The following is a 26973-nucleotide window of genomic DNA, read 5'->3' on the forward strand; positions in this document are numbered from 1 at the left end:
TCGAATAGATCCTTGGCCTCTCCTACAATCTAGGGGCCCAAAGAGAGGCTAGGGGCAGGGGGAGGCAAGTTGGTGCCCAGGGCACAAGAGGAAGGAGGCTAGGAGCAAGTGCCCCGCTCTGGCTCTGGGTCACTGGGGAGTCTTCATCACAGGTCACATGACTGCAGAGCTGGGGACCACTAAAACTGTGGGGGCTCAGGGAGGAAGGGGTGACAGAGGAGGGGATTGATAAACTCATTTCCTGGCTCTGCTGAGGACCCTGAGGAGGGCTGGGTGTGGTTGGGGCCACGTGAATAAACCTCTTTTTGGGGTCACAACCCTGAGTGACAAGGCACTGGGATCACCTGACTGGGGGATAGACACATAAGGGACAGTGTCCCATGGACGAGGCTGCTTGGCAGGGACATATGGCTGAGGGACAAGCCTCTTCTGAACCATTTGCATCTGGTCCTGGGTGTCTGCCCCAGAAGTGACAGCTAAATTTTGAGGTGTTTGAAGAGAATGTCTTTGTTGACTCATGGATTCTGACAGAAGAGACTCCGTATCAGCTGGTGGGAAAAAGCTAAGCATGCACGGTGGGCAACATGGGGCGACTTTAATAAAGGGCTATTTACAGAGAGTGGGTGCACAGAGACACTGGTTCTAGCAGAGGAGCTATTACCAAGACATCATTATCACCCCCCCAAACCAGGGCCTGAGGGGTGAGGGCAGGGAGCCGTTGGGAGAGTGCCAGCCCACCCACCGTGGCCGGGCTCCTCTATCCCATGACACTTTCTGCTGTGTGCCACAAACGTGGTCCTAACGCAGCCTGCCCCCCCCCGCCCCCCGCCAAGATTGTGTCTAGTAGACCAAGCTGGGCCACCAGTCCTCAGAAAGCCAGCAAGTTCTCTTCGGGAAACTATAACTACAAGGATGGTCGCTGCAGTACCTTTGGTAAAAGCTAGAAGCTGGACACAAACCTCACGTCCCACTCAGGGGGCAGGGCACTTGGACTCTGGTCCATCACCTGAAGGAAACCTGGCAGTTGCTAAAGGAACATGTCGGCTCTGTGTGGACAGAGGGCTCCTGCAGGTCAACCAGAAGACAGGCTGCCGGGCAGCATGAGTGGTGAGAGGTCATTCTGGTCTAGCAGCAAACGAGAAAACACACATGGCTGTGCTGCAGAGGAATAGTCTGGAAGGACTCCTACAGCTGTTAACAACACTTACTTCTAAGCACAGGAGGGGGGCTTTCACTCTGTATACAAAACCTTGTAGTTTCTTGTTTTGGTTTACAATAAGCACGCGCATAATTCCTGTAAGAGTGATTTATATGAAGTGTTTTATATCTGTAAAAAATTAGAGCTCAAATGTGGTGAAGGGAGACTGAACAGAAAAAGAGGCCGGTGTTCCTCCCCAACCAGCATCCGGCAGTTGCTGTCAGCCAACCAGCATGCACTGGGCGCGCAGTGTGCCAGGCACTGTGTGGGGCACTGACCGAACAGCTGTTTGCAACATGCTCACCATCTGAGAGGAGCAGGTAGGATATGCCCAGATGTGCCCACCTGCTCGTGGAACGGGGTGGGCGGGGAGGAGTAGGGGTGTGGGGCAGGTGGGGGTAGTTCATAGCCCCCGCAGAGGAGCAACACGAGGGCACAGAGAGAGCGGGCACTCTGGGTGGGAGCCGGGCAGGGGATGCCCGGCCTGTTCTGCCTGTTCTGGGTGTGCACGATGGGGTGGTATAGAGGAGGAGCTTGCTTGCTAGTCTCTGGAGGGCCTCTGATGTCCTCCAAGGAGCCATGGATGCCACCACAAAGGTCCTGAGAGGCACGCACCTAGCATTTTCTTGTTCTCCAGGCCCTTCCTGTGCAGGCCAGAGGGAGAGAGGGGCGGCGGGGGCAAGCACAGGCATCAGCCCAGCAGCGTCTGGGGTGACTACTGCTGGTAACCGCAGGGCAGTGCCGTGCACAAGGGATGGAGCAGTAATTCACCCCCGGGACAGCTGGGCAACCTTCTTCCCATAGCACAGCTTGGAAAATTCATTGTCCAGCCAGGCCAGAGGGCATGAATGGCCTGTTCTGCCCGTCTTCAGCCACTGACCAACAGGATAGAATCCCAGGGATCAAGGAGGAGGCAAAGATGACCCTCGGCCAGAAGGGGCCTGAGAGACACTCTTGTCTGGAGGAGGAGCAAGGCTGCTCAGGAGCCCACAAGTCTGTGGCAGAGGGACAGTGGACAGTGAGCTGCGAGTCCTGTTGATTACAGAAGAGTCCCAAGCAGGGATGACAGGTGGGTTTTCCCTCACATGCTGGCTTTGACAAGTCCCGCTTGCCTGGACCACTGAGAAGAGAAGGGTCCTGAGGCTGACCCAGGAAAGCTGGCAGAGTGCCTACGTGATCAGCTAACATGTGCCGAGGGCGAGAGAGGAGGGCCATGGGGCACCAGCGTCTTGTGTCTGCAGTTCTGAGGCCTCTCAAGGCCAGGGGGGATGTCTGGTGACTCTGTAGGTGGCTTCTGGATGATCACCACAGTGCACCCACCTGTGGGACAGTGGGGGGTTCCGGCAGCCAGAGCGGGCCTTTCCTGGCTCCCACTTGCTAAAGAGAAGGGGCTGAGCTCTGGGGCTCAGCATGGTGGGTGGGCAGACACGGATGGCTTCATGTCACCCCTCCATGGTCATAGAAGGCACTGGCCATGCGTGTGCAGGGAGTAGAGGCTTCCGGTGCAGGCCCCAGCTAGCAGCAACCTAGGCTGGAGGATGTCGTGCTCTCCTGGGTCTCGGGGGGACTCCCCTCCATGCCTGTAAGGATGGGAGTAGGCACGTGGCATCAACTAAGCACCTACAGCTGACACAGGGCAGCCTCCCTCCCCTGCCACTGGCACCCTCTGGTGTCTCTGCTGGTCAGAGCTGAGCTTGGCCTTCCAGGCTTCTCAGTCAAGGCCTTGGTGACCTGGCACAGGCCAAGAGGCCTAGGATATATTCCAGATGGTGGAACAGCGTGGGGAAAGACACAGACTAGGACAGGCAAAGCCAGGACACATCCCCACAGCTGGGGATGTCCAGCCAGGCTCACGAGGAAGCTGCCGGGAGGGCAAAGAGAGCCAGGGAGCGAGTCGAAGCTGGCAGGCAGGGTCAGGGAGGCTGAGGGCCTGACATCAGAGTAATGACAAAAAGGGTACCCCAGAGAGGCCAGCACAGGAGGACAAGTTAAGGGAGTGGCCTCTTGGGACGGGAGGCTGGTGGACGCGGGTTTTCGGCTGCAGGCCTGCTCCCCAGCCCCGGCCCTGCTGTCTGTACGCACGGATGAGGTCTCCATCGCCGACTTGGAGCCGGGCACTGCTCCTCCTCTCCAGGTCCTGTAGAACTGACTGCTCGAATGCCAGGGCAGCGACGCGGCTGAAGAACGCCTTCACATTCTCCCCTGTGGGCCCAAGACACAGCCCTGACCCTGTCGCCTCGGGCCTTACCCGCAGACGAATTTGGGAGCCAGCGGGTGTGGGAGCCTGGGAAGCCCACCTATGGGGCTGACTGGGGTGGCACAGTGTAAGGGATGGGGTTAGCTGGCCTGGCTTCCCACCTCTGGGGGCTCTGGGGACCCCCCGTCCTGGCAGCTCCCTCAAATCTCTGAGCCTTGGTTTCCCAGCATCTACTCTTCCAATCAATCACCACTGAGCATCTCCTGTGGGCCTGGCACCAGGATGTGTGGAGATCAGAAGGGTGTCTGCTTTCCTGTCACTTCTGAGCACCTGTCCAGTGGGCAGCTGTGAGGATTAATGTGCCGTCAACTCCCACACAGACCCTTTGTGCATCCTCCTTCAGGTGGAGAAGGCCAGCCAACTGGGCACAGGGCTAGGTTCCAGCCGCCGACATGTGCACTGCCCTTGTGCAGCTCACAACCCATACAACTGCACAAGGGAATCCTGCTTGGCCCATAGGGAATTCTCAGTGACTCTTCTGTTACTCTAAGGGGGGGGGCATAGGGCACGGTGGATGTTGTCAGGAAGAAGCAGAGGGAACTGGGTATGGGCACTGCCATGCTTTTATCTGTGTTGGAGTCGAGGTTGTGTTCCCCCCTGTGGTGCCTACCCTTGGTACTCCCATCCTTGCCTCCCCTAGTCCCTGGCCAGATGTTTACTGTGGCCCCTTACTCGAGGCAAGGACCACAAGGCATAATTCCAGAGTCTCCAGAGCCGCTGGGGCCTTCTATGAGCCAAGCACTGATGGTATTTCGTGTCACACCCCCCAACAACCTGTGTTTTTTAAGTATGTCCTTTGCTTCTCTTTATTTTCTAATTTTCCCTCAGTGAATACACAAGGCTTTTGTATTTTAAAACATTTTCACAGTAAAAATGAAATGAGATGGACAGCATCATCCCATTTCCCAGATGAGGATACTGAGGCTGAGACGTCAGGCATCTTGCCAGGGAGTAGCCCACGGGTGAGGGCAGCTCAGGGGCTGGGGGCTCAGTGTGGCCAGGGGCCCCATGTGGATGGAGGACAGACTGGTGGGATATGGATGAGGGCCAGGGGCCACAGCAATGGTGCAGTGTCTTCCATGGTAACACCCAGGGAAGGGATGGGAGCCCCCACTTACTGGACCCTTCTATGTGCCAGCCAAGAGGTGCCTCTTACCCACCTACCTTGGGATGGGGGGGCAGGATGGTACAGTGCTTACAGGTGAGGCTGTGTTCCAACCCCAGCCCTGCTGCTTCCTCCCTGTGACCCTGGAAGTGGCCTCACAGGGATAAAATGGATCTGCCTCAAGGAGGGAGGGAGATGCTTTAGAGAACGCACCCACAAATCTGTTTACCATGGGGGAGGGCTCCCGGTCTCCCTCTGGAGCTGAGGAGACTCCTCGCAGGCAGTGGAAGGCCCTGCATGGTCACCAGCTCAGCTGGCTATGATTCAAGCATGCCATAGAGCCACCAAAGGAAACTTCCCGCACCCACTGGGGCAATAGCCCCGCACCCACTCACCTGTCTTAGCTGACACCGACCAGTACTCGGCCTGCATCTCGTTGGCCAGACGCACAGCCTCCACTTCTGCCTGTGCACACGCAGCCCCTGACTGGGAGAAGCAGCCCTCCTGACCCAGCTTTCTGGGCGCTCCTGCGCTTCCCCCGTGCCTCCTCCCTCCCCATCTCACCCTGGGATGGGCATCCTCAGTGCACGGGCGGGGTACACCTTCCCCAGGGGTGAGATCCCAGTGGTCTCTCTCTGACAAGACAAGTATAGGTGCCCCTAACTTTCAGCTCTTGGGTCTTCCAGTCCCTATCTAAGCACATCAGCACCACCCTTCATTCTCCAAGCTTGGGCTGAAAGTGGCTGCATTTTCCCGAGGGCCATCCCAAGCCTCTAGCTCTGGTATGCTCACCAGAAGGTCTTTCTTGGTTCCCACGAGGAACACGAAGCAGGAGCCAGGCTCATTCTCCCTTAGTGCATCCTCCAGCCACTGTCTGGAATGCACAGAGGGGAGACAGGCTGAGAGATAGCATCCATTCACCTAGAGAGGTCCGAGGAAGACCAGGGGATGGGGTACAGACCCAGGTCTGCCCCAGGGCTGGGAGCACTGAGCCTCGAGTTGCAGGGAGGGTACCTAGACCCCAGCTGGCTGAGTGGGCCGCTGGTCCTGCCACCAGCTGGGCCCTGGCTGGACTGCAGGTGGGTGGGGACACAAAAGCACTGGTCAGGGCGGGTAAGGACCCTGCCCTGGCTCTGCCCTCACCCTGTGTCACCTTGGGGGAGTCCTGCCCTATCATCAACTTGAACAATCACCGCCCCCCCACTGGACTTGGGAGATGCGGGATGTGAATGCCCTAAACCAAAGAGAGGTGAAGAGGACTTTGGTCCATTAACTGGATGATTCCCAGCAGAAGCAGATAACCTCCCAGAATTGGTCATGTTACCAGCTCTCTTGATCAGGTCTCTGCCCAAGATAGCAAGTGCTGTCCCTTCAGACAGGACTGGATACACATAATTTGTAGGACCCAGGGCAAAGTGAAAATGTGAGGTCCCTCATGCAGTAATGATTAAAACTTTCAAGATGGTGACAGCAGAGCTTTAAAGCAAATGCAGGCCCTCCTGAGTGCCAGCCCCTGTATGACGGGGCTGGCTGTGTACCCTGAGCCGGTCCCACCTTCAGCAGATGGGTGCAAATCTTAAGGGATAATATGGCAATTGGACAGTAAGTGGCCTGTGGCAGTCAGTTCTGACGAGCAAGTTTGGTCCCTTGCACCTCCCACAGGGGGCCCAGCTCATGGGCGATCCCTAATCCAAGGGGACCACAGGGGCCACAGAGTCCCAGACTTGCCTGGTGTGCTCCAGAGTCTGCACATCAGTGAGGTCAAAGGCTGTGATGATCACTGGACACAAAAAGGGAGAAGCCGAGAGTCAGCAGCAGGTGAGACAAACATGCTGTACAAGGAGGGGCTCCCCTCAGGCATCTCCCTGCTCCCCAAGAGAACCAGAGAGGAGCCTGGCTCCCACAGAACTGCTGCGGTGGCCCCCCAGGCAATCAGTCCTGGTCCCCACTATGGAGGCTGGGAAGGAGACACCCCATGGCTGCCGCTTGGGACCTACCCACCCACCACCCTCTCCGACCCATACCCAGAGGCCCAGACCCAGGGGATATCCAGGGAAGCAAGATGAGCTCACGGGCTTCTGTCTTCAAATCTCCCCTCTGCCACTTACAGCCAAGGGAGCTCAGGTGAGGGCCTTAACTGCTGAGAGCCTGTGCCCCCGTCTGTGAAAGGTGAGAACGATACCTCAGGCTCTCAGGGGTGCTGTGAGGTTTCAGCAAGAACAGCTATTTTTACAAGCTCTGGTCTAGGGCCTGACACAGGAATTTCGACCAATGGCAGCCATGGCTATGAGGACAATTAGCAACGACCAGCTTTAGGGCAATACTTTCTGAGGAGCAGGAAGGTTCTCATCACTGGCCCTGCCCAGGTTCTGTGGTATCCACGGTGTCCAGGGCCCCATGGAGTTCTGAGGGGAGTCCTATGTGGAGGATATTCCCGAAAGGCCTGCTCTCTACTGGGCCTGGGGGTGTGAGCAGGGCCATGCAGAACCTTCCCCTGCAGCTTGGCTGAAGGCTGCAGGAGGCCCCCTGAAGCAGAGGGGAATGAAGCAAAGGAGGATACTGAGAATGGCAATGGTGGCGGGCTGGGCTGCAGTTCCCAGTGTTGTGCCAGGTGCCTAACACCTCATTCTCACCCCCCTGAGAAGATGGGCCAGAGCTGGAACTCCAACCCAAACCAAGGTGCTCATGGTTTATTTCCTGGTTTTGCTTTTTATCAAATCTCAGATGTCAATGTTATGATTTCTTTTTATCAGTATCGAGTAGACATAACTGGGCCTCATCTTGAGCCTGGTTTTGGATACTGTGAACGGTTCTCGTGTCTGCCATTGAAACCCCTGGGAAGCTGGGGTTGGAGTGGGGAGCTTGTGCTGCCGCCTGCTGACCGGGAGGCCTGCCCAGTGCCTGGACCACTCCCACTGCGCCCCCACTGGCAGGTACAGTCCTCCTGTGGCCCTTCCACTCTTCCCCTCCAGCCTCACCTCCTCGCACCTCCTCCAGGAGTCGACTCTGCTCTATTTTCCTGGGGTTTCTGGACATGCACCTCCCCCTCTGCGCACCCTTCAGAGCCGAAACTGTGGCTGAGACTCCCAGGGAGCAGCCACCAGCACAGGGCCCCTGAAGGGTGTGACCACTGAGGCCAACCCCAGGCCCGGCTGGCTGGAAGGCAGTCTCCTCATCCCCGAGGACTGGCCAGACGTTTTCTCAGTGGTTCTTGGAGGGCAGAGCTGGTGCTTGTGCAGAGGACCTGGCTTCCTGTTAGGAGCCCAGTGGGAGCCTCCTGTTGTACGTGGCTGAGGGCCCCGCCATTGCTATCACCCGGATGCTCACCCTGGGCACCCCGGTAGTAGGCAGATGCAATGCACTTGAACTTCTCCTGCCCTGCTGTGTCCCAGCTGTGTGGTGGCAGAGACAGAAAGGGAAAAAGAGAGGTGGCAGATTAAGCAATTGCAGTGGTCTGAGCCAGAAGGCTGGGGCTGTGGGCAGGCAGGCCTGAGGGCCTGTGCCAACTACCGGCCACTGGTCCCTGCCCCGCAATTCCTCATGATTCCTTCCTAAGGTGCCCCATGGGGGAATTCCCTGGCTGGAGTCACCATGCCTGTGGGGGAGGGGCATGCCCTAGTTCCACTGCCTAGATGAATGGAGTTGCAGCTCAGTCCCTTTGGACAGTGCCATTAAAAAAGAGGATATGCTCCCTGATGTGCTCGCTCTGAAGATGGTGGAAGTCCGCCTGTAGACGAGGCCCCGTGAAAGGGACTGGCGCTCCAGGCTGGGAGCCGGAGGCTCTGCCACTTGCTCGCGTGTGGCTGGGCCCTGGCTCCACGTTCTGACTGCAGCAGAAGGGACACTCAGTCCCTGGGTGGGGGGTGGGAGTGTCTAACAGGGACGTGGTTTGTATCTCGTGGGTGATTCTGATCAGTTAGCTCTGGCTCTCTGGAGAAGTGGAGCCCTGGCTCTAAGGAAAAGAATGCAACAATCAATTAATGATGTCTGCCATCGGCAAAGTATAGGACAGGGGGACACACATACTGAGATCTACTTGCTCTGGTTTAGAACCGGGTGGTCAATGTGAAGGGCTGAGTCTGAAAATCCATTCCTTTTTAAAATTAACAGATCAAAATTTAACTTTTTTCTGTAAATGGAAAAGTTGACAAGCTGTGAATAACATCTCAACGGTTTGAAATTTTTTAAAGTGATTCAGCATGATGCAGAACTTTTTGGCTCTATTCTGTCATTCAATCATTCATATTGTCTTTCGCTTCTGAAGATGACGCTGGGTGGGAAGCTGGGAGGGTGGAGGTGGGGCCAGCTGGGTAGCCAGCAGTGGCCTCAATGTAGGGACAATGAGAAGGCAAGCCAGGACAGCATCTCTGTTCTAGTTAGATAAGGCCGATGGCCTGTTCTCTGCCTGGCTCCACCTAGGCTGTCCCATCAGCTCTGTGCTCCTCAGCTCTCCTGGCTCCAGAGCCCCTTGGTCCTACAGCCCTGAATTTTCACAGCCTCTTCTGCTCTGGTCTGGCCCTGTACTCTCCCTCAGGCAAGATTTGGCAGTGCCATCTGGCTCTAAGACTACACTAGGGCTGTCCTCAGAGAAGTGGGCATTATCATGATGGAGTTAGGAGCTGAGGTCCACGAGAGGGTGAGTCCATCCTGATGACCACGGATCCCAAGGCTAAGCCCAAGCAGAGCTTAGAGGATTGAGGAATGAAACGAGAGGAGCAGGTGTGACCCCAGGGAGAAAGAAAGGAGAAGGGGACCAGGACAGAGGCAGCAAGCAAGAGGGGTGTAGGGGCAGCTGGGCAGAGAGCCTAGGAAAGGGAGGGGGCCACACAGGAGAGCCTGGAAGGGTGACAAGTCACACAAGAGAGGGTAGGGCTGGTGACACAGATAGACCTGCAGTATCCTCCAGGTGCCAGAGAAGAGGGATGGCAATGTCCAGAGCTCTGGTGGGAAAGTATGAGCCTGGGGGAGAGACTCTGGGCTGTTCTGAGGGAAATTAGAGGGGAGGGGCTGAAGCCAGTGGGCCATCAAGAGGCAGAGACATGAGGTCTGGCAGGGTAGCAGACAGAGGGAGAGAGACAGGGAGAGTGAGTGAGGGCAGAGGGGTGAGGATGAGTGGGGTGCATCAAGCCTGAGGAAGGTGGCCTCCACCAGACCCTGGCATGCAGGGATCACTTTGGGCTCCACTTTCCAGATGAGACAGATGCTCAGAGGTCTGAAATGACTTGCCAGAGACCACCTGCTGGCCTGGTGAGAGGGGTCACCGAGGGCCAGGCAGGCTGGGGCGGACCCGGAGCCAGAAAGCGAGGGGTGGGCATCAGGGGAGGATGAGGGTGGGTGGGCACATCGGGCCGTGGGGACTTTCCCAGGTCTGATGACCAACGTGAGATGCTCATGGGGACTGGGGGAGTACAGGGCTTTGGGGAACTGGAAAAGCCCAGTCTCATTCAACCATTCCTGTTTGTCCAGACAGGTCCTCACTGAATACTACAGGGCACAGTCCAGAAGGGGCTCACCAAGGCTTTCCCCGTGGGTCTCCCTCTGCAAAGCCCACCCGTGAGCCACATGGGAAACGGTGTGACACAATGGTGACTTACATCTGCAGGCTGTAGGGAATCCCACCGATCTCAAAGCGCTCAATTTCAAAGTCCACCCCGATGGTGGCCTTGTAGTCACGGTCAAAGACATTCTTGCAAAACCTGTGGGAATCGAGGAAATCATCAGAGAGGCTGTGTGTGCAAGCTTTGCTCACGACAGTCAACGTCTGCAGGCAACAAAAAGTCCACCCACAGGGAATATAAGGACATGATGGTCCCCGAAGATAGATAACAGACAGACGGAGCTGCCGACAAGAACTGTGTTGGGGAAGAAGGGCTGTAGCAGCCCAGAAGGCAATGCTGCAGGTCAGAACCAGTGAGGTGTGAGCCCATGGTCCTGGGGGATGGTGACATGAATGTCAGGGTCCTAGGACGCTGCACCCCTCCGCCCGACCTGCTACTCCCCAATGCCTTGTACCCCTCTGAGGTGTGGTTCCCAGCAGCCACACAGTTTTGACCAGGACAATGTGAACTGGGCCTCCCAGGTGAAGGTGTGACAACCAGTGCTGGGAGGTGTGGCCAGCAGGCGCACCTGTGGATGAGGCTGGTCTTGCCCACGTAGAGATCGCCAACGACAACCACCTTGGAAAGTCGCAGCCTGGGAGGGATACGGTTGTGTTGCTTGCAAGCATGGTCACGGAGCATCTTCACACACACAGCCCCTTCCTTCCCTGAGCTCCCCACTCATAAGCCATGGATCAATCCTTGACGGGGGACAGGGTACCTGCTGAGACACTCTGGGATGTCTGTCCCCATCCCTGGCACTCAGAGGGGAGGGCAGGAGGGCCTGCATTTCTTCTGGGGACTCTGCTGTCTCTGGAGCTATATACTCTTGACCCCACTGGGCCCAAGCCCTGTTGTGAGGATTAGAACTGGGCATGATGGGAGGCTGTCTTGGGCTGACGGAGTAGAGGGAGGAGACTCAGGTGGGGCTACGTCCAAGCTGGGGGCGCACGCAGTAAGGAACCTGGAGCTGAGGGTGCAGACACAGCGTCAACGTGCAGGGGATACAGGCACGGGGTCAGAGCCACTGCCCCCTCCTACCCACGCCTGGGGCTGCACGGGCTCCTGCTTTTTGCAAGCAGGTACTCCCTGACCGGGACACCACTGTCACCAACTGCCTTGGAGGTGTCTGCAAGGGACACACAGGCCCCAAGAGGTGAGCCGTGGACAGGACTCAGGCCAGCACTCAGCTCTGGGCTATGGCTTGAGGTAAACTGGCTGTGAGGTTCTTGGGTTCTCCAGGGGACCTTGCTCACTGAGAGCAGCCATGACCCCACCCTGAGTGTATCCTGCACTTCCTGCAGAGCATGCCTGGGACTGGGTGGAAGTTTCTGCAGCTCATGCTAAAGGAGCTCAATGGGCAAACATCTGACCAGGTACTTCCTTTGCCTGCAGACAGCACGGAGGCACCCCTGTCACCTGGTGACCTGGTACACCTCCCCTGGCCATGTCTGGGGACACAGAGGCTGTGTATCCTCTGTTCCCAGGTGGCCTTTGGTCCCGGAGCAGGATGGACCTGACTCCATTTCCCAGATGAAGGAGTAAAGGTACTGCCAAGGTATTATGGGAGCACCTACTGTGCCTCAGTTTCTCACCTCCCAGAGCAGTTGTGAAGGGTCAGAGAGGTAATCCGTGAAGCACTTTGCACGGAACCGGCCCTCCCTAACTGGTGGCCGTTGCTCTCATTCCATGGCCATTCTGACCTGAGTCTGGCCTCACTCTGACCACCTGGGGAACGTTGGAGCCAGGCTTCCACTGCAAGCTCATCACACCTGTGTGACACCTGGGAGCTCCTCAGGAGGAGAGGCAAAGAGGCCCCGGTACCTGTGCGTTAAGAGGAGTAACTGCTTGCAAGCTCCCTGTGCCGGCAGGGCTAGGTGGCGCCAGGTGCCGGGTGCTGCCGAGGTGGGAACAGGACAGACACAGCCCTTGCCCTCACAGGTTAGGTCTAGTGGGGAATCCAGAGAGGCAAACTCGTAATTCTGTGAGATAAGTGCTTGGGACTCAGGTGGGGCACCCGGGCCAGCCCAGGCTGGGTAGCGGGGGTAGTGCAGGACTCCCCTGACACTATACTGTGAGCTGAAGGATAGGAAAGACATTCCAGACACGGGAAGCAGACATATGCCGAGACCTCGGGCTGATAAGTCATGTGCGTGACTTACTGAGAAAAGGGAAAGTCATTCTCTACAGCAGACGTTCTCTATGACAGCAAAGCCAGATAAAAGTCCTGATCAGCTCCAGGCCCGTACTGGGCTGTACGGGTGTCGTCTGTGTGAAGCGTTTCATTTGTTCGTTCGTACATTCATCCATGCATTCACTCCATCCCACTGCCTCCCCCAACATCCTGTGCCCCTGGGTCGTGGGGTCACTCACCCCACAGTCCCTGTGTTCCTGCGCTGGCAGGTGGTGCTGACCTGCCCATGGAAGTGTTCCTTGAGCTGCAGGCAGGCTTCAGGGGTATACCACTGGAAAAAGACAGACAGAAGGGCACTTCATCCTGCGAAGCGGCAGCTTCAACACCAAGCATGGGAGCGAGGTGGTCACTTGCCTCCCAGCATTCCCTCCCTCCTGAGCCTTGAAGCTCCAGCCTCGTTAGCTTTCCCTGACCCCTTTGTCACATCCGTCCTCTAACCCCTCAGTGGCCCTAGACTCCAAGGTCTTGAGTCCTGAGCAGCAGCAGCGGCCGGGCTAGACCAAAGGGCCCAGGTGGAAACTCAGAGAGGGGTCTCACCTGGGGCAGCTGCGTCCTTGCTGTGGGTGTGTGGCAGGTCTCTGTCCTCTCTGGACCTCTTCAGGTGAGAAGAGGGGTGGGCTGTAAGGGACTTTTTAACTCCAAGATCCTTCCATGCCTTCTGTGGATCTTTGATGCCATTTTTGCTTTAAACGTATGTATCTATGTATATGGAAAATGTCCTGGAGCGCTCTTTGGGTCTTCCATAGTTCTTAGAAGGCAGATCTGGGCTATGGTTGAAGAGCATGACCTCAGGGTCAGGAAGACCTGTGTCTCCACTTAGCTGCTGTGTGATCCCAGGCAGCTGTCTAGTATCTCTGCACTTTAATTTCCCCATCTATAAGACCTCGTAAGCCTGGGGGCATAAAATGAAATGATGCTTGTAAAGCCATCAGTGCAGACCCAGCCTGGCATATACTAAGTGCTCAACAAATGTTCACAGCTATTAAGATGTCACAACACATGTTGAACACACATTTGTTTTATAATTGGAAAAGATGACCTTGAAGAAACTGAAGGTGACTGCTAGGTTTTGCTCTCAGATTGGTGGAGGCTGAGGGTGGAGCATGGTAAGGATGTGGGGAGAAGGGCATCGTTAGAAGCTGTTGGTGTGCTCTGCCGTGATATGGCAGGGGTCCCCCAGGCCACCCGCTCTGTCCTTCGGGGCACTGCTTGGACCCAAAGCTCCCCTGTGACAAGGGCTCCACCCCCTCCCCTAGCCGTAGTGTTTCTTCTGAGTTCCCAGGCACTGAGATGGGCTCTGCCCTGGCCCATCCGCCCCTTCAGCTCCAGGCATGTTGGAGGCAGCAGGGACAGTGGAAGGAGCTTTACAAAAGGGCAAGTCACAACACCTCAGTGAGCCCGTTTCCTCATCTGTAAAGTGCGGACACTCATAACAGCAGCTCTTCATGTGGTCGTTGGAGGATCAAATGGGTGACATAGGTGAACAGCTTAGCCTCACAGCCCACGCTCGTGTGGAACAGTGTCAGCTGCCTCGTGAGAAAGCTGGCTGCTTTTTCCTGTCGACTTTCATGTCAGCCTCAAACTGGGGGTCAGCCTGGTCATGGTGGTCATTAAAGGAATCCCACCATTTTGGATGCACTGAAGAAATGTAGTAAGGAAGACTGGGCAGGGGGTGTGAGCTGATTTTAGAAACAGGGAAACTGAGGCACAGGGTAATGGGAGGGGCTTGCCCCACCTGACCATGAATTTTTCAGGTCTGAAGTGTGTGGCCCTGATACAGGATCAACTGCCGCAGACAGGAGCGGGGAGAATCTCACCCTCTATGAAAATATGACGGATGCCCCAGGCTGCCTCTCAGGGTAGGGGAAAGTTGGAGCCCTAGAGTCAGATTCAGGTCAAGCCCTGGCTCTGCCATGCCCAGCTGTGTGATGCCAGGCAGCCCCCCCCACCTCTCTGAGCCTTGCCGATCTGTTCTGTAAATGGAATCCTCTGTCCCGCGAGACCTGAACTGTTTTGTGCCGATGACACTTCCCTTCCTTTTGGCCCACTAAACTTCAGTGTCCGTCATCCCTGGTGACCACGGTCAAGCTCTCTAGGGAAGCAATTGCCTGGGTCTCTGTTGAGATGGAAAATTCTGGGGGAACTGTCCACAGGTCCGAGGCACCACAGCTTTCTCTGTGGGTGTGCAGAGGCAGAAAAGGTAAGAAGGTATGACGGCAGGCCCAAATTACCCAAAGTCTGCAGTCACCTCCTTCCTCCTTACCAGCCTGGGCATAGAATTCAAAAGACAGAGTGGTCACTCCATGGAGAGGATTTTTCCCTCCATGCCTGTCCCAAGTCACATGGAGGCAACCACTGAGAGCAGGATCTTCTGTGTCTTTCCAGAGATATTTTTGGCATGTATAAACAAGCACATACATTGGTTTTCTCCCCTCTCCTTCTTGCACCCGTGGAAGTAGGCTAGACACACTGCTCCATTCCTCACATTTTTACTTAATTGACTTTGGCCCTCACTGCATATCCACTCCTGAAGGGAAGCCTCATTCTTCCTCCTGTCAGGAAGTAGCATTTTGCTGTTGAAGCAGCGTCCCCTGGAGGACATTTATATTGTGTCTGACCGGCTTCACAAACCGCTCCAATGCCTGGCCTTGAAAGGCTGGATCAGAAGGCAGGGGCATTGCAATGGTGGGAAATATTGTCCCACTGCACCCTCTAGGGGTGGGACGGATTTGCATCGCCTGATGCAATACAGGATTTTAATACACATGGAAGAGAGTGGTGTTTTCAACAGGAACCAAAGGCAGAACGGTAAGGAGAGAGGACCCTGGATTTGGTGTCAGGAAACTAGAGTGCTATTTTGATAATAATAATGATAACAACGAGCACAACAGTGACCAGGACTCAGGTAAGGGAGCTCCCGTTCACCATAGGCCAGGCACCCAATGTGAGGAATTATCCTTGTGTATCAGCAGCTCTGAGAGGCTGAGTAACTTGCCCACAGTCACATAGTTTCATGACAGTCAGAATTCACACCCAGGACTGCCTGATTGCAGTCTGTGCCTTTAATCTCCATGCCACATTGTCTCCTGCTGTCACCCTTAACTTGCTGGTCCACCTGGGACAAGTCAGTGCCAAGTCTCCCTGTTTCTGAAGAAGTCTAGTAAGTTCCCGGGGTCTGTTAGAGAGGGACTGACCTCCCCAAGTCTCCTGCTTTGTTTCCAGTGGTGAATGCAGGTGGGGAAATGTGGGCATGGACAAGGTGTTGGGAGAGCAGTGTACACAGAAAGGGCTGGCTAATGATTCTCTACCTTAGGGAATCTGGTGATGACACGATCCCGGCTCACGGGCGGTCCCAAAGGCGTCAGGGAGGACCTCATCCTTCTACAGTGTCCTGTGGACCCAACCAGGGGAAAGAGAGTTAGGGCGCTGTGCAAATCCTGGGGGACTCATCCTCAAGTTTATGCTTAACCTCTCAGTAGCTTTAAACATTAATCCACACCTCTTTCTCTGTCAGGGAAACTGGCCAGAGGTCATCTCTTTCCATCTGCAGGCAGTCTGGCTGGGGTGGGGGTGGAGGGACCAGGCTTTCCCCGCCCTGCCTGGGAGTCAGGAAGACCTGGGTCTCCTCCTGCTAGATGTCTAACCAGGAGTGGTCGCTCTCTGAACTTATCACTGGGGTGTGAGTGAGGCATGGCGCAAAAGCCAAGCTGTGTGTCGTCCCAGCCCAGGTGGTGGAGCAGAATTGGGGTGGTCCTCTGCTCCTGGTCTCTGAGGGATGAAGGCTCTGGGTGGGTCAGGGGCCTCAGGTTTCAGCCCACCGGCGTTTCCCGGTATCCCTTCACCGTGCCCAGCGCCAGGCCTTTAGCATCTATTCAGTACCCCTGCGTCTCCTGTCCTCCTCCTCTCCCCACTAGGGTGGCCTTGGCCAAGTCCTTAACCAGGCCTATGGTCCTCCCAGATCGGACCCGGCTCTCCTTCAGGACCAACACGGGCCTGGCCCAGGGCAGGCGCTCAGGAAACGAAGAGGCCCCGGGGCTGCAGGCCGCGGCGTTCCGGTTAGGGCTATGGGAGGTGGGCGGGCACGCGGCGCCCTCCGAACCAGAGCCTCCGGACGTGCCTGCACCGGAGCGGACTAGGGTGGGATCGAGGGGACGGCGGACTCACCCGCGGAGGTTGCAAAGGCTCCAGAAGCTGCGCGGCCTGGTCTGGCCCGGCCCGTGGCCGCGATCACCATAGCAACCAGCGCCACGCGGGACCCGCCGGCGTCTGACGAATCCCGACCGGCAGGGACGGGGTCTGGGCGGGGCTCACAGCGGAATGAGTCCCACACGCGGTTCGTCAAGGGCGGTTACCGTAGCAACCGGAGCCTCTTGGGGGAGCATTGAAGCTTCCAAGACACTGCGCTAGCGCTGGCGATCACCATGGTAACGAGGGCGGGATCCGGCAGGCGGGCGGTGGGCAGGGACGGGGCGGCCCGGGGCGGCCCGGAGGTGGGGCCGGTGCCCCAGGGGCGGGGCCGGGACCCCGGGGGCGGGGGGCAGGGAGCCCAGGAGGCGGGGCCAGGGGCGGGGCGGGGTGGAAAGACTGGAGCACCCAGCTTCTATGGGATGGGTGGTAGCTTAAACAAACGGGTAGGGATTATGTGAGGTGTTTAAATATTTATTTTCATAATATTAAATACGATTTTTTCTGGTTACCTAAATATTTCGTGTTTTTCTTTATATATTGGTATGGAGGGATCTCCAAGATCCCTTGACTCCTTTTTCTCACAACCCGTATCTGATTTATCAGTAAATTCAGTAGATTCTATCCTGAGATTTTGTCCAGTATCCTCTTATCGCCCCCTCTTCCACTGGTTTTGCCCTTGTCCAAGCCATCATCTTCTCTCCCTCCAACCCTTTCCTCTATCCTACTCCCATTTCTGCAGCCCCAGGGATCCTCCTGTTAAAACAGGTCAGATCGTGGCAATCTTTGGCTCCAAACCGTCCAATGTCTCCTCATCTCTCTCAGATTAATAAAATCTTTACAACGGTCCAAGAGGCTTCATGTAATTTGCTCTGGCCTTGTTTCCTCTCATCTTCTACCGCTTACTCCCCATTCCCCCATCCCACACAGGCTCGCCTGGCCTCCTTGCCCTTCCTGCAACCCACCAGGTACTGGAGTGTTTGCACTAGCTGTTCCCTAAGCCTGGAATGCTTTTTCCCCAGATATTCACATTGCTCCCCTCCTTCCCCTTCAAGTTTGCTCAAATAACACCTCTAGATGAGGCCTCCCCAAAGCAACCTATTTACAATTGTAGCATCCTCCCAACCCCTTATTCTGCTCTGTTTCTCCCAGGCACCTACTATTTTCTAACATATTATGTAACTTATTGTTTATGTTGATTGTCTATCTCCCCCCACTGGCTGCTGGGAGAGCAGGGGTGTTTGTGTTTATTTCATCCATGTATTGCATGGGCTAAACAGTGCCTGGGTATAGTAGACATTTAGTGAATGTTAAGTGAGTGAATGAATATTCAATTTTAAAAAAGGAGGTAGAGAACACTGTTTGAAGTATGCTGCCAGAATAAAAAGTAAATGGATCATATTTACTTGTGTTAGTTTAGCTTGACTCTGAAAAGATACCAGCCGTTGCTACAGGTAAGGACAACGTGTTGGCTGGGGACTGAGGTGGGAGGGAGACATTTTACTTTCATACTTTCTAGATTTTCCTCTATGTGCCTATATTGCCTGTTCAATAAATAACTCAAATAAGAATAAATGATTTGGAACACAGATTATAAATAACATCCCCCTATCTCTGGCCTTGCCAGGTCAGCCTTCATATATTTTGGTGTGCTTCGCTCCTTCGAGTCTTTCCTGCAGACACCTCCTCCTCTTGGCAATCACGGCATAAGAACTTCTGCTGTAGCATTGGCCTTTGATTGGAGTCCAGCCCCCTGCAGTGGCCTACCATTCGTTGATCTTAATCTGCATAGTTCTGAATCTAATGGTGCCTGAATATCATATACCTGGCTTCTAGAGCTCATTTTATAAAATTAATTTCTGTAATTAATGGCTGTTTAAAAGCTGGCCTGAGTCATTAAGCTCCTATAAGCTAGTTTGAAGAGTGAGGCAGGTGGGCTAGATGGCCTCCAGAGGCACTTGTAAGGCTGTGTAATCACAAAATGAAAGAGTAGTTAGTTTTGGAGAGGAAGATGGGGTATGGGATAGGGGAAGAGGACGCAGGCATTGATAATGTTCTGGTGGTGAATTCACACGTAGTTATTATATTTTTATGTTTCATAATTAACATATATACTAATATAATGCTATGTATATCTTTAAAAAGATAACAAAAAGAGATTGAAAAATAATAAAACTGAAAGATAATTAAAAGAAGGAAAAAAAGAAAGAAAGAAGGAAAGAAAGAAAGAAAGAAAGAAAGAAAGAAAGAAAGAAAGAAAGAAAGATTGTAACCAGATTCTGAGAGGCCCGGGGTTCCCAGCTTTGAGAATCTACTTGATTCAGCTCCCTGATTTCACAGACAAGGCACCTAAAGCTCACAAAATCAAAAGAATTTGCCTAGTTGAGTTAAAACTAGAATAGAACCCAGATTTCCTGACTCCTAGTCCTGCTCTCCACACCACCTTCCTAAAAAAAGCTAGGAGGCTCTGGGCTAGAGATCCTTTATGACTAGGTCCTTTGAGGAACCACGGAGGGGGTGGATCTCCGCATCAGATTATGGGTTCCTGGGCACACACATCTGAGTTAGTTATCTTCATTTCAAAGCTAATTGTGCTGGAGGCTAATGCTTGGTGCCTTTGTTAGTTAAATTTCAGTGCTAAGAGCTCAGGCTTAGGGGGTGGACTTATGTGAGTTGCTCTACCTCTTCCTGTGCCTCAGTTTACTCAGCTATAAAATGGACACGACTATCAACTTCAAGGGTTTGCTGTGAGGATCACACAAGGTGGTGAAAGTGCTTTGTAGATTATAAATCTTGATTCAAGTCCATTAACCATTCATTTATTCTACATTGGCTAAAAGCCTTTTAGTATATTCCTGGAACTGGAAAGGCAAGTAAACAGGACTGACATGACCTCCACCCTCAGGGAAGTTGGAATCTGCTGGGGAAAACAGAAATAAATAGAGAATTAGGGGAGGAAGTGTGCCAGTGGGATAATTAATCTATGGGATCATTTACTAATTTGGCATTGGGGAGAGGATAGGATTCGTGGAAGAAGCGTACACCAAGCCGTGTCTTGAAGGACAAGACAGTGGTTAGTATTACAAGCAGCTCAGGCTGCAGGAAATAGTTGACCATCTGGGAAATTAAAAGAATCCAGCATGGCTGAAGGAGGCCATGACCCAGGGACTTGAGTGGAAGGCTAGGAGTTTGGACTCTGTCCTGAGACCAGTGGGAAGCCATGGGAGGGTTTTATGCGGGTGATGGCTGGGTCTGGCTTGCTTTCAAGAACAATTGCTCCAGCCAGCAGTGTGTTTGCTCCACTGCAGGGGCTGATCTATGTCATTAGCAGGTAATCAGATTGCAGATCAAGGAGCATGGGCCAGGGCTAGACAGTCCAGGGATCAGGCCTGTGTAATTTGGGGGAAGCTACTGAACCTCTCTGAAGTTTCTGTCTGTAAACTGCATGTTATCACTTCCCGAGTTTACTCTGAGGATTAAAGGCATGCAGTGTTCAATTCAGAGAAAGAGTACAGTCACTTCGCTTCCCTTTTGTACCATGAACAAAGTGAGCCGCCTTTGTTCTTCACAGTAACCCTGTAAAGCATCATTGTCCCCACTTTACAGCTGGTCTCGGCCCCGGGGCCGTTTGCGCCTGCGCGGCGGGCGCTGCTGACGCCGAGGGGTAGCCTGGCAACCCGGTCTCCCGGCAACTGGCGTGCGCTTCCGGGACCTTTGGCTGAGGCAGGTGAGCCAGCGGCCGCCAGAGGGAACAGGGGGTCCCCAGATCCACCCAGCCCGGTTCACACTGGGCTCAGGTCCTCTCTTACCTCCCTAACCCATGCTCCTTAGAAGAGGGCAGGCCCCTGTCCCCAGCACCCACTGTTCCTTGCCCGGGGAGCCGAGAAATGGCCACGTCCCTCCCAGCTAGGCCCCCACTCCTCTCGCCCCCGTCACGTAGTGCCCAGAATCAGAGTCTGGCTCACCTCCCTTACTGAAGCTGATCTTTCCTACAGGGCGGGGACTGTCCCTGGGGCTAATCGCAGTAATCACTACCACCATAACAGTAGCCGCAGAGGACATATCCAGAGCCTGGTGTGCCAGACTCATGAGCAGCAGTTCCTCTGGCAAGGAGGGAAGGAGGTGCTATTATGAACCTCCCTTTTGCAGCTGTAGAAAGACACAGATAGAAGTAACTTGTCAAGGGCCACCCATGGCCTGGGTCTGGATCCTGTTTTTAACTACATTCGACCCTTGCACAACATAAGGGTAGGAGTGCCAATACTACCCTTCCCCCACAGTCGAAAATCCACTTAAAACTTTTGACTCCCTCCTTAACTATTAGTAAGCCTACTGTTGACCAGAGGCCTTACCGATAACATCAACAGTCGATTAACATATATGTTATTGTTATATTTATTATATACTATAGTTTCACAATAAAGGAAGCTAGAGGAAAGAAAATGTTATTAAGGAAAGTATAAGGGAGAGAATACATTCAGTGTTTATGTAAAAAAATATTGATGCAAAAAGTGTATTACGTAAAAAAAGTACTGTATTATAAAAAATCCATGTGTAAGTGGACCCGTGCATTTCACACCCGTGTTGTTCACGGGTCAGCTATCCTGAGCCACACTGCCTGTAGTTGCTCCAAGTATAAATGTGTGTAATAAAAATAAATCACACTTTAACCTTAATTCCTCTTTTTGTGGATGTGTCTGAAGCATCTGAATATGGGTCCCTGATGGGTGAATGAACTAGACCTGGATTTGAACATTGGCTCCTGGCCTTACCAGTTCCATGACCTGAAGCCAACTCCTACCCTTAGACCTCAACTACTTCCTTTGTAAAATTGGGATAACACAAGTGCCCTCCTTCTGGGGTAGTTGAGTTCGATAGTAGGCGTTGCTGGTGTAAGATAGGGACTACTCGTGGTGACCATATTCCTCTTTGCTCGTTTGGTTTGTTTTGTCTTTTTGGTGCCTTTGACCCTGAGAGTCTGGGGTAGGCCCAGCATGTAAAGTATTCAGTAGGCCCAGCATGTAAAGTATTGATGGTTTCCTCTGTCGTTAAGCACGGGAGAACTCTGGAGTTTGCAATTTGGGCTGCTATTTACCTTTATCATGACCTTCATTGCGCTCAGCCTCAGTTTGCTCATCCACAAAACGGAAGTAAAGATACCCACCTGACTGCCCTTATGGTTTGAGGATCAAATGAGAAGTAGCTTCTAATTCCTGGTGGTAATAATGACAACTTTTTGGGTTCTCTTAATCAGTGGTTTCTGCCCTTATGGTTTGAGGATCAAATGAGAAGTAGCTTCTAATTCCTGGTGGTAATAATGACAACTTTTTGGGTTCTCTTAATCAGTGGTTTCTTTGTTTTGAGAGAGAGTTGCCCTCTGCAGTCGTGGAACGATGGCCCATGCCCGGAGCTCCATGTACCTGCCCCCCGACATCAACCCTGCCCAGGCCGCCATTGCCTATGGCTGTCGGGCCCTGCCCAAGCTGAACGAGGAGCTGCAGTCGGAGGACCTGCTGACGAGGCAGAAAGCCCTCATGGCTCTGTGCGACCTCATGCACGACCCTGAGCATGTCTACGTGGCCATTGACATAGGTGAGTGTCACAGCCCAGGTGACCATGACTGGGATCTGGATGGATAGACACAGTGGCTTGAAGTGGGAGGGGCTGAGGTGACATGGCCCCTTCACCGTGTCCCTCCCTTGGTCAGACACCACCAGTGTCCCACCCAGAGCCACAAATCAGCCCCTTCTGCTATACCAGGTGGCCACAAATCCATCTAACAGCCCTGTCTATCTATGTCATCCATGAGGCCGTCACAAAAGATAAACACATGCCTTATTAAAACCACACACGTATCCGGGAGCTATGTCCCTGGTGTCCCACTCTTCTGATGATCAAAATAAGGCTTGAGGTGATTTTCATACATGGTCACACGTTTCCCAGATCAGGCACCTGATGGATGAACTGCTGCTTCTCCCTCCAGCCCTAGCCGAAGGGCAGGTTAATTCCAGATTTGGCTGTGGTTCCTAGAAACAGGGCCTAGGACACCGGGTGGAGCTTCAGTAGTAAGAGTTGCTGTTTAATAAGCCTGACTGTGGGCCAGCACCACCCCAGTGCTCTGCCTATGTTATCTTAATTCTCATAGCACCTGCCCTGGGAGGGAAGATAAGAAAACTGACAGATAAGAAAACCGGACGTTCAGAGGAGGGGTGCAAGCGTAGGGTTGCCAGATAAATAAAGCAGGATTTTTGTTTGCCCAATGTGGCATCCCTAGGTGTAACCTATTCAAGGACACATGACTACTTTGGGACAGGGGTGAGAATTTGACTCCTCAGTATCTCCAAATGCAAAGGCCACTTTCTTAATCCTTCAGTGGACCGAGAGACCAGCCACTGGTTGGAAGTGTGCAGGGGGTTAGATAACACAGCCCCCTGTGTGAGCCTTTCTATCTCACAGAGACCATTCGGTGAATCAGAACTCCTTTGCATTTGGCATGAGTCCCCCAGGCCCCAAAGCAGCAGAACTTCTGGTAGTCTCTTGTTGTCCGACATTGGCTCACCTGTCGGCTTCTAGGTAAGTTGATTTCTTGAGACTAGTAAATGCTCAAAGGTGTTTGTGCCTTGCAGGCTGCCTGGAGAGCCTGAAAGCCTTGCTGAAGGATAACAATGACATGGTGCGGATAAAGACCACGGAGGTGCTCTACATCATGGCCACCCATAACGGCAGGTGGGCAGCTGTCTCTGGAAACCAGTGTCATGCTCTGAGCCACACCCCCTCCCCTGGGTGGCAGGCCCTTGGATGACCTTGAATACTCTCAATTTTTGTCTATCAGTTTGTGTGTGTGTCAAAGGGAGGGTGGGGGTGCTTTCCCACATCCCTTCAGTTCTTGCTCTTGACCTGGGATCACTGGTTTTACTTGGTATTGAAAACAGAACCGAGAATCACAAAGCCCTGCCCAGGGACTGCTGCCCAGTGTGCATGTGCCCAGAAAGAAGGAATCGAGGGGCAGGGTGCTCACTGTCTTCCAGCTTGTTTGATGTAAACAACAGATGCCCCTTACAGAAGCTTGAGATCCTTTCAGGGATGTCAGGGCATCTCATGAAATGAACGTAAGGTTGCTCAGTCCCGCCTCTCCTCAAGCTCTCTGTGCCTCAGTGTCCTAGTCTCCACCTGCTTGTGGGGGCAGGGAGTTAAATGGGTTGGCACACGTGAAGCGCTCAACCCCAAAACATCTGCCTAACGTTGGCCTGGGTGGCCACCGGGTGTTCCTCTCTCTGGGGACTGATGCCTCCTTCTCCCTGCAGATAGTCTCTGTGAACTCACACTCCCGCTTGCTCAGGGCCATCTCCAGATGGTGGTCTTGGTCCCTCAGTCCCCCTGAACTCCCTGCTCCCTGACTCCTCTCTGGGTTCTAATTTCAGGTCCCCAGAAGGGGACGTGGTTAGCCCGAACGACATGCAGCCCTGGCCCATTGGGTCGCTATGAATGAATGGGGTGCGTATGGGGAGGTGGTGCTGCAGTGAGAGCCCCAATTCACGTGCTTTGCACCAAGAAGGGCAGAAGGGTATGGGGGACAGAGGAGTGAGGGGGGCAGGAGCCCTGGTGTTCCTTGGTGGAGTCTCGCTGTGCTTATCTGAGCCACACCCAGGCCAAGTGCTTTAATACTTAGGAGCATAGAGGACTGTAGGGACTCTCATTCTTCCTGCTCCTTTTTTCTCTCTCTGGACCTGATGTGGACATTAAGTGGTAACCCCCAACAAGGGCTGATAGACACTGTGGGGAGAGGTGCTTGGAGCTTGGGCAAGTACAAGGAAATTTGTCGGTTTGTTTAGTGGCAGTAGGAGGTTGTGGGGGGGTGGATTCGTGGATATGGCCACGGTAGCAGGGGCTGATGGGGGACGCGCAGTGAAGCAAATATCACTGACCAAGGACCTGCTACGGCCTGGCCCGCACACTCCTTCAGTGTCTGCCATCCCTCGCTCTGCCACCTCCAGGTGTGGGGAAGGGAACCAAGATACCAGGGCCCAGGATTCCCAAATCCTGGCTCTTTCCACCACATCACAGTAGACGAAGACTGCAAAGTGCTAAAAGTAACAGAGGCTGATTTCTGAAGTTTGCCCGAGTTCGGTGGTGATCTTATAACTTAAAGCCAGTAGCTTGTGGAGCCTGTCAAGCTCTAAGTAACTGCTCGTGTGGAAACTTTTGTACCTCTTGTACCCACACAGGTAGCAACAGGAAGAGGGGATGAGGGTAGCAGGCTGCAGCTTGACATCTTGTTACCTTGAGAAGTCAGTGGGTATGACAGCCCACAAACGGGAGAGGCTTCCAGGAGGCCTAGCTCCCCTGGCCTACCTGTTGTTCACCTGCTGGCGAGGGGGGCAGATGCCCTCAGGGCAAACATGGCAGCCTTACAAAGCAGGAGTGACCGGGTGTGGGCAACCAGGGACTGACTGAAGAGGCCCGGACACCTCATGATGGGCAGTCAGGGACGTCCTCTGCAACCTGGGTGCCCTGCTAGGATTTTCTTGTCCCGGAACAACTCCGAACTCATCGTAGGTTAAATCCTGGCCAACACAGCACGAGCACAATTGGTTGGGCACTTCCTGTGTGTCAGGCCCTGGGCAAGGGCATCACACTGAGTTCTCACTGACCCCAGCCCTGAGAGATGTGCCCTCCGGAGCCCTCACACCAGATGTGCTCGGGCCCAGCAGTTAATCAAAAGAAAGAGTTACAAAGCCAGCAATTGCAGAAGTTGCACATTCCCTTTAAACTGTTCCTTTTAACCCCAGACACGAATAACGAGGCGCTCACCAATCCCTCTGTGCCACCCAGGCCTCTTCTTGGGTGTGGGCCCACTGGTTGGTGTTTCCCATCATCTTTTTTGCTTAAAGCACACCTATAACATCATCTAATTTGCAGCTTTGGTTTCTTTCAAATAGAGCGAGAACTCAAAGACATTAATGGAGTAATCTGCATGTAAAAACCTTCTAGAAGCTTTTACAGTCATCTCACTTTTTTTTTTTGAGATTCACTTTTGAGTCTTCCCAAAGCAATCAACTTTGTTTTCATAAGGAAATTAAAAAAAAACAACACACCTCTTCTCACATCTAATTGGCTTCCCTAATAGTTAATTAACTTATATAATTATAACAAGCAGCATAACGGGCATGCATAGGTTTGGAGGCAAGCATCTGGCTGTTGGCAGGCTCCCCATTCAGCTGGGGAAGAGGCAGGGGCTTTGAGGGGCAGGGATTGCAGAGCCTGGAGCGTCAGTGGGTGTGTGCCCCGGTGGGTGGATCCCTGAAGTTCAGGGTCAGTCAGTCGTGAATTCTGTTGCCTCATCCTCATTGTACAGATAATAGGATTGACGCTCACAAGAGTGAAAGGAAGCATCCAGGGCTACAAAGAGCAGTCAGAGTCCTAGCTGAGGAAGGGCCAGAGCTGTGTGATTCCAACGTGTGGTTCCTCGCACCGCCACACAAGCCACACTGCTTCCATGGCCTCTAGAGATGCTGTAATTGATTGCCCACCTCTGGCCTTTTGCTTCTCCCCAGGAGCCGGAGGAATGTGGTCTGTGCCAGTGGCGGGTGGGCACCTTCCTCCTTGCTCTTACGGTATCCTCTCTGGGCATGGTCTTAATTGTGCCTAAATCTGAATTCTTTTCCTCAGAGAGGGCTTTTTAGAGCATGATGTCATCCTTGCCTTGTCCTACCTGCTGAACGACCCTCAGCCAGCCTGTCGAAAGAACCTGCACCTGGCCTTGAAGCATCTGGCCCAGCTCCCCTCAGGTAGGCTCTTTGTGGGCATCAGGTGGCCCCTCGGTCTCCACCGCAGGTCACTCACGTGTCATGCTGCAGGTCGCCGTCTATAGCACATTTTTAAAAAAAAGTTACGCTTTTACTAAGGTACAGCATACATATCAAAAAGGTACAAATCATATATAAACGTTTTATCAAATTGTACTAAGTAAACATGCCGTGGAACCACTACCCAGACTGAGAACTTTCTAGAGTATCGTCACCACTCTAAAAACTTCCCACGTGCCCCAGACCAGTTACTACTCCTTACCCTAAGGGAAACGGTATCTTCTATTTATGAGACTGTAGATTGTTTTATGCCTTTTCTTAAATTCTACATAAGTGGAAACGTACAGTCTGTAATATCTTGTTTCTACCTTTGTTTTTGCTCAACGTTTTGTCTCTGAGATCCATGTATGGTTTTTGCTGATTTGCACTGGAGTATGGTATTCACATTACATGAGCATGCGACAGTCTCTTTATCCACTTTGTTGCCAACGGACGTTTGAATTGTTTCTCGTGTGTGGCTCCCAAGAATAGAGTGTCTATAAACGTTCTTGGTCTTTTGATGGATGTACAGATGCATTTCTTTTGAGACATACCTGGGAGGGGATTGCTGGGGATAGGACAAGTTTGTGTT

General features: G+C 53.5%; 2 protein-coding genes across 4 annotated transcripts in view; one reads left to right on the forward strand and one right to left on the reverse strand.

Annotated features, from left to right (window-relative positions):
- Positions 1 to 571: 571 nt before the first annotated feature.
- On the reverse strand, positions 572 to 16764 carry RAB36 (RAB36, member RAS oncogene family). Of its 3 annotated transcripts, XM_045802469.2 has the most exons (11): positions 16516 to 16764; positions 15660 to 15742; positions 12531 to 12622; positions 10687 to 10752; positions 10155 to 10256; positions 7888 to 7952; positions 6289 to 6340; positions 5353 to 5434; positions 4956 to 5046; positions 3281 to 3400; positions 572 to 2778 (listed from the first exon to the last, which is right to left on the reverse strand). In XM_045802469.2, the coding sequence occupies exons 1-11, from the start codon at positions 16583 to 16585 to the stop codon at positions 2714 to 2716; spliced, it is 888 nt and encodes a 295-aa protein (XP_045658425.1). In that variant the 5' UTR covers positions 16586 to 16764; the 3' UTR covers positions 572 to 2713. The 3 variants fall into 3 exon arrangements, with proteins under 3 accessions (XP_045658425.1, XP_045658423.1, XP_045658424.1); XM_045802467.2 differs by having other exon boundaries at positions 2650 to 3400; XM_045802468.2 differs by lacking the exon at positions 10687 to 10752 and having other exon boundaries at positions 2650 to 3400.
- Positions 16765 to 21885: 5121 nt separating this feature from the next.
- The window catches only part of RSPH14 (radial spoke head 14 homolog), a 73042-nt gene continuing 67954 nt past the window's right edge, over positions 21886 to 26973 (forward strand). The window contains exons 1-3 of the mRNA XM_045802466.2: positions 21886 to 22128; positions 23163 to 23262; positions 26206 to 26324. Of these exons, the coding sequence (XP_045658422.1) occupies positions 21930 to 22128; positions 23163 to 23262; positions 26206 to 26324 (418 nt within the window). The 5' untranslated portion in view covers positions 21886 to 21929. The remainder of the gene's footprint in view (positions 22129 to 23162; positions 23263 to 26205; positions 26325 to 26973) is intronic.

The sequence above is a fragment of the Ursus americanus genome, chromosome 30 (assembly GCF_024610735.1).
Source record: "Ursus americanus isolate L20-20 chromosome 30, mUrsAme1.1.p, whole genome shotgun sequence".
Taxonomy (NCBI): domain Eukaryota; kingdom Metazoa; phylum Chordata; class Mammalia; order Carnivora; family Ursidae; genus Ursus; species Ursus americanus.